Raw genomic sequence first — 9466 nt, 5'->3', positions numbered from 1 at the left:
GTGATACAAACAAAACGCTATTGGCTATGTAAAAGAAGGGGGCGGGACTGCTTGTTATTTCCCGATCTGCCTTCTTGTTTTAGTTTAAATTACGTCAACGTAGAATAACTGCGTGTTTCAAAGCATTTCAGTGGACCTTTAAGACTGGTTTTGTTATTCAGGTTCACATTTGTATTTTTAGGTTAACTGTCCCTTTAAGGTTTGACAGCAAAGCTCAAAGGAAGCATTTCCTTAAAACAAAAACATTTTTACCTATAGATGTAAGCGCATAAAAGCACAGGAAACCACTAAATAACAATTCCTTTTCTTTTTCTTTTTTGAGAAAAAACACTGAATCAAACTTGACAAAAGGACATACAGCACATATGGCGGCTGTTTACTTTATTAAACTAAACAACTCATCTTAAAGAAACCTGCACGCCCTTTAGAATGAATGCTCATTCACACGACAACTATCCACCACCGCCTTTTTAGGGCACAGCCCGTAATCAAAACATTTGTGACCGCTTGCACACATTTGCACATTGAGCAAATTTAAAGAAAATGTTAGACTACAGAGAAATGAAAACAGGAAGAACATGACGACCTTTATAAAAACCCCTCTCAAGGGACACGCATGCACTTCATGAATAAACAACACTGACAGTTTCACTTTAAAGATGTATATCCTTTGTTGTGAACCAGGGTACAAAGGGCTATATCAAACAGAAACCGTGTGGTTGTCGAATATGCTTTGCAATATGGTGATCTTATGTTTGGGATAGTTCTCCAATGACACGTTTCTCACGCTGCCTGGATCATCTGAGATGTAGTTATGTAAAAATGCGGCTGGATGATTATAATAAAGCGTGCTGTATGGTCGACACTTGCTCACAGGCTATAGCCTGCGGATATTAAAACACCTTAGCTTGCCAAGCTAGCTTTCGTGCAGGGTAAATATATCACCTCAAATGCCTGTGCATTTATCGCAGCACGTTCAGTGTGTGGGATTATGGTGAACAGGACTGCCTGTAGCAGGTACGTCCCTTTCTGACATTCACAAATTCAAAGGACATGTGCGGCGAGGCTCCACGGAAACCGAGAAGCGCGATTTAGGAGGAGCCAGCGCCTGACAACGCTGGGTTTTCTTGCGTCTTGTCACGGTCTCGGGCGGATTGTTGGGTTAACATGGCGCTTGCCGATACTCTCTCTCGGAGATAAACAAGAGGAGGGGAAAGCGGACGAGGATGGATTTCTCCTTGGTCAGAGGGAGGTACAATTATTATAAAAATCACACAGAACCCAAGCTACTCCCCACCCCCACCAAGACAGCCAGACCAGGATCAGGCGAGGAGGGGGTCGCCCTTTATACACTATATAGATTTCAAACGAACTCTGATTACTTGTTAAATCTGTGTAACACGAAATACATTTGCAAAATGAGCCATTAAGAGACCAAAACAAAGCGTGTGGATGACACTCAATATCTCCCGTTCTCCCTCTCGACCTCCGTCCGCTCAAGCGAGCGCGGAGAACTGAAAGCTGATAAGAGGAATTCCACGACCTCATTGCATATTTATACGAGAGTGGGCGTGGCTTCGCGGTTGGGCTCAGCCAATGGCGTGGCAGCGGCGGGGCGAAGGCGTTTCGGTCTGTTCGGAAGAGAAGTTCTCTAACAGCGCGATCCCAGCACTGCTCAGAAAAGACAGATAGAGAATCAGGCGGCTGCAAAGGGTGGCAGTACGACCCTCTTTTGGGGGGGTCTGATTCTAACAAAATATATACACACATATATGCATGCCCAGGGCCGCAAGATAGGTCATATGCCGACTGTAGATATTTGAGCAACCATCTAGAGGTGTATCTATACATTTCAAAATGCCTATTTTACTTTTTCTGATAGACACGTCCGCTTCTATGAATCAGCGCACTTATTTGGGTACGACGTATCTGGACATTGCTAAAGGCGCGGTTGAGATCTTTATGAAGGTAAAGCATAATTTTACCCCGACTTTTTCAGTTTACTGTTGTACCTTGTTGGAGTTAAGGATCCCTATGACAGGATCAGTTGAAATGAATGTTTATTGTTTGGTTTTCTTTAACAGCTGCGTGCCCGAGACCCGGCTAGTAGAGGCGACAGGTACATGCTAGTTACATTCGATGATCCACCATACGGCGTAAAGGTAAATAAATACTACTAAATTGTGCTTGTATGTGGTTAAAGCGGAGATTTTGTTCTGACAGTGAGACTCTACTGTCCCTCTGGTTCGTAGCATCGGGTCGGGCGGCCTCCCGGTGACGAAAACGGCTAATTTTTGTTAAAATATCCGCAGACCCGGAGCAGCGCAGCCTCTGAACATGGCGGACATTTTGCTTTTGTGTTGGGAAAGCTCTCGAGCGCTGAGATGGAGGCGGAGAGATTTATTATCCACTGTGACGTAGCGCATGACGCGTTCACGGGCCAACTCGGTCCGGATTGGACAAGCAGCCTGCCCTCTGTCCCGTGCCCTCCTCTCGCATTCTCATTGGCCACTGTAGCCTGAGCAAATCAACACGATTTGATTTGTGCAACAGCCATCAATAAGCAAATGAGGAGATGCTTTGCAGGTTTGTCTTGCTCTTTATGAGAGAAAGAGAGAGAGAGGGAGACGCTTGTGAGTTACCCTTGAAAGCAAGCATCAACTCCCTTCTCTCTCCCCTCCTAGTACATTCACCTCCCTCCCATTCATATTTAAGATTCCCAAACACTAAACAGGTGAAGGGTGATTGAGTATGCTGTGCACCACGTGCCTGTCACATTAGGGCACTCAGTCTTTACTCAAACATAAGATATTCCTATACACTTATAATATATGAGAGCATTTTGCTCAACAGATGGCAAGCATGTAATGGCTAGGAAATAAGTGCTTCCTGTACAAATACAAACAAGTGTACAAGAAACCAAGTGCAGAAAATAGGAGGCCGTTGGGAGTAAAGACAGCAAGGATCTGCGTGAATTGTATCCAAACACATAGTATCTTTAGTACTAACTGAACCTAATGGCAGTCGTGAGCAGGATATCTTGTGCTTAATGGATTACTTGGATCATTCGAAAACACAAGGGCATGACTAGACATGCATGTATTACATTTGGGGGCGTAATGCACCTAGTTTTTCTAAGGAGGCAGTGACAGTTCTGGCACTTCCAAGTTTGTGAGTCATGATAGTCTAGTGGTGTAATTTGTAGTAAAATGTAAAATGTAGTATGCATAGGGGCCAGGTTCAAGTCCTGATGTAATATGTGACCCTGGATCACAAAACCAGTTATAAATTGAGATACATCATCTAAATAATTAAATTTTTTAATAAATAAGCTTGGCCAAGATGCAACTTTTTGAAAATCTGGAATCTGATGGTGGAAAAAAAATCGAAATATTGAGAAAATCGCCTTTAAAGTTGTCTAAATGAAGTTCTTATCAATACATATAACTAATCAAAAATTAAGTATTGATATATTTATGGTGGAAAATTTACAAAATATATTTATGGAACATTATCTTTACTTAATATCCTAATGATTTTTGACATAAATAAAAACATAATTTTATTGATATAATTGTATTGTTGGCTATTGCTACAAATATACTCGTGCTACTTATGGCTGGTTTTGTTGTCCAGGGTCACATATAATATACATTTCTTTAAGCAATGTAGCAACTGAACTCGACTGCCAGGGTTCACCCTGCATTTTCATGACCTTGTGGTAGTGTTGTTTGAAAACCCCCAAAAAACAAATAAAAGGAACAATATGACATGATCATTATTATATAATAAAAATGTTATAATAAAACCATTAATAATATATAATAAAGCTGTATTACATCTTTCAGTTTATAATTACTGCAGTGACTATATACTAATGACTTGTGAACCTAAGCAAGAGCATACATTATTAACACTTTTGCTGTCACTATTCCAGAATATTATAAATCTTGCAGCAGTCTTCAACGTATTCTGTAGCTTATAGAAACATGTTTTTAAACCAGCGCATTATGTGAATCAGAGGCAGTTTTTTTTGGAGTTTTCAGACTCAAACTCATTGTACAAAATATTGTGTTAGATCCCCTAGCAAGTCAGTTATTTCTATCTTTTTCTGTAGTGTGTCAGTAGGAAATATCAGTTTACATTTCCAAATATTCAATTTGTCATTAATTGTAATAGTCCAGTGAGATTTTTGTTTGCACAAGGAGTCTGACAACAGCCAGTGCTCCACACAGAGTTCTGATCTCATCATCATCCAGTCTGTGAATGACATAAAGAAACAGAACAAACTGAGACAGACTAAATCCAGAAGAACTGTGGCAACGTCTCCAAGATGCTTCAAGAAACCTACCTGCAAAGCTACCTGAAAAACTATGCGCATGTGCTCCTAGGGCAAAAGCTGCTTTAAATGCAAAGGATGGTCACACCAATTGTTGATTTAATTTAGTTAATAAAAGTTAATTGATCAAATCTGTTTATGACATTATTTTTGACAGCATCCTCATTTTACAGCATTTTTACACAAGTGTTTAAAACTTTTAACAGTGCTGTAGCTTTGCAGGTAGGTTTCTCGAAGCATCTTGGAGACGTTGCCACAGTTCTTCTGGATTTAGTCTGTCAAAATGAATGTTTGGAAATGTAAACTGATATTTCCTACTGACACACATCAGCAAAGTTAGAAATAACTGACTTTTTAGCTGGTGAAAATACTAATGTTCTAATAATTTTGGCCACCACTGTATATAACAATAATCCAATAAGCAAATTCAAGCCCAATTCTTAATTAGATTTCAAACCTTTCTCTTCCCACATTCAGCCTCATCTCCTGTTTATAACCTCTGCGCCAGTTCTCTTGACGTGCAATTATATTGGATGTGGGAATTGTGGTTATGTGGTCACTTTGCACAGCCTAATTTCAAAGTATCATCCGTCTTTTTCCCAGCCTGGAGTTGAATCAAGGACTGCACTTACTGACATGTGCATGTGACGTAGTGCTGCCTGGGTTCCTGTCTTCTTTGTTTGTGGTTTGACATTGACAATGAGAGTAGCTCTGTGCTTTAGCAGTTCATTAGTGTGGACTATCTGGCAGTTAGCCAGTTACTCTCTTGGGGGGTTTTCTTACTCCATGCTTGTCATGCAGTTTTCCCACCCTGTTCCAGTTTATCCAAGATAATCTGAGGCTGACTTCCAAGTGACACTTAACTCTATAACCAAAGTACTAGCAGGGTTCTATACACTAATGATTCGACAAACAAGACACATGGCATGTTTTAGCTGTTTACTTGATGAGATTGCGAATGTGCAAGTGGCAAATGCTAGGCATTGTTATCTGACCATGTCTTTGTTTGAGAAAGTGTTATGAGATGTTATAACTGCCCTCTTACATAAGCTCTTAGCCCTCTCTGAGCTATTCGTGGCCAGCTTGTTCCTCCTGTTTAAAAAAATACTTCTCAGCCAAGCAATGCCTCTTCAGAATTAGCGACCAGGCTAACCCAGTTCTCGACTAGAATACACTGGGCAAATACCAGCCTAGCAAGAATCTGGCCTCTGTATCTGACAGAGTGCCTTTTTTATTTCCTGTCAATTATTCATGAGATTTTCAGCAGCTAAACAGTGAAGAGTTCCAGTGAGCCTCCAGTCCTCACAAAGCTCTCTTTTCCTGTTTGTGTGCCTCTCTTGTTGTCTGAGCCCTGGCCAAGCAGAACATTATTCTTAGTCTTGCCTATTTTCTGGAGTTGACACAGATTTTGCCCTTTGCAGTTTTCTTAATCGATTACTGCTGGAATTGCTTATCATTGAAGCAAAAGGTTTGTTTGTTGCAAAGGGGGTTGTTTCTGTTGTTGGTTAATGAAGGAGAAAAGAAAAATGCACAAAGTGCATTTGTGGTTTTTGCCATGAGGCCTTGGAAAGCATGTTATTTTTGTTTGGGACAAACAATGCAGACACCTCTATGTTTCTACTAGTGTTGGGTAAAAAATACAGATTGCTCGATTTTAATCAATTCTCATTTTTACAAAACAATATTGATTCTTAAATCCCAATGGTCGATTAGTCTAGCCTGCTTTTAGATAATAAGCGGAACTCAAGTCTCAGATTTCAAATTCTGCCTATTTTATAATAGTATTCAAATAATAAATGCTGTTATGGTGCTGTTTAATGTGGAGTGACAGATTGCTGTAGCGCCTCAGTACAAGAGAAGCGGCACATGAACTGATTGTCTGCTCCAATTTAATACCAGTTTCAGCACGAAATAAACATGAATAGACATCGGAAGGTTTGTTAAAAGAAAGAGTACAACTTACCGAAATCTGTATCCTGTCTCACGTAATCGCTTAATCAGCGTTTCAACCATGGAAAGACGTCAATATAACAATTTGTAAACCGTATGTCACGTAAAGTCCCATTTACCTCAGAAAAAAAAAACATTTGGTGAGCATAAACTTGTTAATTAGCTAGAAATATGAATTCTAGAGAGGACATTTTACTGAATTTATGGATATATTCATTATAATTTTTGCTGTTCTTCAATATTTCATTTATGTTTGAATAAATCTGTCAAGTTTTTATGACATCCACCATTTAAATGTTTATATTTCAAAAAACGAATTGGAGTAGAAATATAATTATGTAATTGTAACGTTATTATAAATACTTCAATGACTAATATAATATAATAGTAATTTATTACCAATGGACTTTCATGTGTATTTCACAGCATTAGTTTACAATTTTTCTTCCTTGAGAAAATTTGCCATGTACTGTACCTGATATATATTCAAAATAATCAATACTGAATCGAATCAAATATTGAAATGTTTCAAAACCCAGCCAAATTTATACTAAATTGGACCTAATTGCCACTAATTGGACACCTTGTTATATAACAAAATATCAACTGAAGTTGCATTTATTTCATTTATTTTATTTTACAATGTAGTTTTTGTACTTTCTGATGATTAAAGTTTCGGTTCTGCAAATTTTCAGTAGATGAACAAAAATGATGAGAGAATATGAAAAATACCTTACATTTCAAAGATAAACAAAAGTCAGTTACAATTCATTTTACAGTGTCCTTGTTACAGTCTAATTATACATTTAGCTATTAAATAATATTAAAGGGATAGTTCACCCAAAAATGTAAGTTCTGTCATTAATTACTCACCCTTGTGTCGTTCCAAACCCGTTAGACCTTTGTTCATCTTCAGAACACAAATTAAGATATTTTTGATGAAGTCAGAGAGCTTTCTGATCCTGCATAGACAGCAAGGATCCACACACATGCATTGTGGTACTCTCGATATACCTCAATATATACATGATAATGACGGTAGACTGTAATTCGGGGAAGAAAAAGTGTTGAAAAAAATCATTATTTAAATTTTTTGCACACAAAAAGTATTCTCGTAGATTCATAAAATTATGGTTGAACCACTGATGTCACATGGACTATTTTAAGTTTTTTAACAATGTCCTTTCTATCTTTCTGGGCCTTGAACGTGTCAGTTGCGTTGCTGTCTATGCAGGGTCATAAAGCTCTTGGATTTAATTAAAAATATCTAATTTGTATTCTGAAGATGAACAAAGGTCTTAAAGGTTTGAAACAACATGAGGGTGAGTAATTGAAATGAATAACTTGCACTTACTATAGGTTTATGGTTAGAATTAGGGTTTGATTTAGGGGTGTTGCATGTAATTTTGCATAATTTACTGTTAATACAAGGACATTGTAAAATAAAGTGTTACCCAAAAGGATTTTTAAATTTTTAGGTGAACTATCCCTTTAAGACAAAGAGTATTTAATACTTTGTGGTTGCCAAATGTTAGTGGATCAAGTTTATAGTTGATGTAATGAACTGCGCATTGGGACCAGTTGGTTAAAAGCAATTGCAAAAATGAGTAAGAAAAGTCAAGTTAGCTGGAGAAGCATCATTTGTGTTGTAATTAAATTCATATATTTTAAGTGTGACTAAAGTGTCTAAATAGCTTTTAGAGTCACTGTGCATTTACATGCATTATAATACATGCATAAAATATTTTGGTGCAGCCCAAGAATATCTAATCTGTGAGTCTGGTGGCCTTATAATTCTGCCATGTTTATTCTGAAGACTGCTTCATGCTTTATCTTGCTCTGAATCTTATGAAATGGGAGTGGTTGAGGTCCTTTCTACATGACAGTTAGGCAGTCTTCAGAAATCCACAATGTTGCTCCTCCTACTTAAACCTCATTCGCAACATATAACTGAGCATATACTGTCTGCATTTCTTTGCATTGGCCTAATACAAGTAGCTGATTAAAGATGGAGATCACCAGAATGGAGATCTATTTGTTATGAACATGATGGTCCCTCTGATCAGTGCTTTGGCTGGTTAACCAGCTCTCATTCCATTAGAGTGACAACTTTAGTTCCTGCTCAGCCTTTATCATCACACATGACAAGCACCACCCGGCAGACCGCAGACGTGTCCCTCCTGCAAAACTGGGTGGATGTGTGTAACCGAGCTCAATGGTTATCTATGATCAGCTCGACCTTTAGGCGGTAGTAGAGATTAAAACCTGGGACAAGGCAACCTGATCCTGGAATAATACTCAGGCCATAAGGGCAGTCGCTTAACCCGTGCGAATCCACCCCGGCCCGTCACGTGCCCTTTCTGCTGTGATGATTCCTCCTGCAATCACAAGAGCTGTGTTTATATGACTGCTGCTTTCCTCAGAACAGAGGCTTAACAGGGAACAAGTCCTTATCTGTCAGTTTATGTAAAACTGCTCATTTGTCTTGCCACCTGTCCTGCGTTTGGCAAGGAAATACAGAGCCAGGTTTTATGGTACGCTAATTCTCAAAGCAGAAAAAAGAAAACGCATTTCATGCTCTCTGTCACTAAACAACAGTTTTATGTTTATCTAATGTTATTATCACTATTCTGCTCATTTATGGGCGCATCTCATGAAACCTGTCAAGATGATACCTGGTTCATATTTCACCTCCAAATCAAAAGAAAAAAATAGAAATTGTACATCTGCCTACTGCAAAATAGAGACCTTTGAGATTTTTTAAATGACAATTAAGCATATTTTCCTACTAAAGTTGTATTATTGTAATGCAGTAAAAAATACTGTGTATTATCTACATTGTAAAGCATTTATACATCATGGTAGTTGTTGCTGGACTGCCTTTATTTATGCATATGCAAATACAGTAAGAAAAACATAATGAGAATAACCATTGAGAATAAATAAAGATCTTATAAGGAAAACATCGGTTACATCGCAATAATGAGGAAACAAACTAAAAATAGGCTTAATTTTTAAATATAAAATATAAAAATGACACGAGGGTGAGTAAATGTAATTATTTTCACTATTTTTAGCATGGTTTACACTGGTATAATGAGACGATTTGAGGCAAAATATGCGTAATTGACATTTAAAAAAATAAAAATAAGCTTCATTTTTTTATGTACAAAATAT

The 9466-nt window shown here is 38.0% G+C and overlaps 1 protein-coding gene across 1 annotated transcript in view; it reads left to right on the top strand.

Annotated features, from left to right (window-relative positions):
• The first annotated feature begins 1449 nt into the window (after positions 1–1449).
• Positions 1450–9466, top strand: part of ints6l (integrator complex subunit 6 like) — a 46229-nt gene continuing 38212 nt past the window's right edge. Inside the window, exons 1-2 of the mRNA XM_073820231.1 lie at positions 1450–1968; positions 2085–2162. Of these exons, the coding sequence (XP_073676332.1) occupies positions 1858–1968; positions 2085–2162 (189 nt within the window). The 5' untranslated portion in view covers positions 1450–1857. The remainder of the gene's footprint in view (positions 1969–2084; positions 2163–9466) is intronic.

The sequence above is a fragment of the Garra rufa genome, chromosome 16 (assembly GCF_049309525.1).
Source record: "Garra rufa chromosome 16, GarRuf1.0, whole genome shotgun sequence".
Classification (NCBI taxonomy): domain Eukaryota; kingdom Metazoa; phylum Chordata; class Actinopteri; order Cypriniformes; family Cyprinidae; genus Garra; species Garra rufa.
This window is presented reverse-complemented; position numbering and strand designations above follow the sequence as displayed.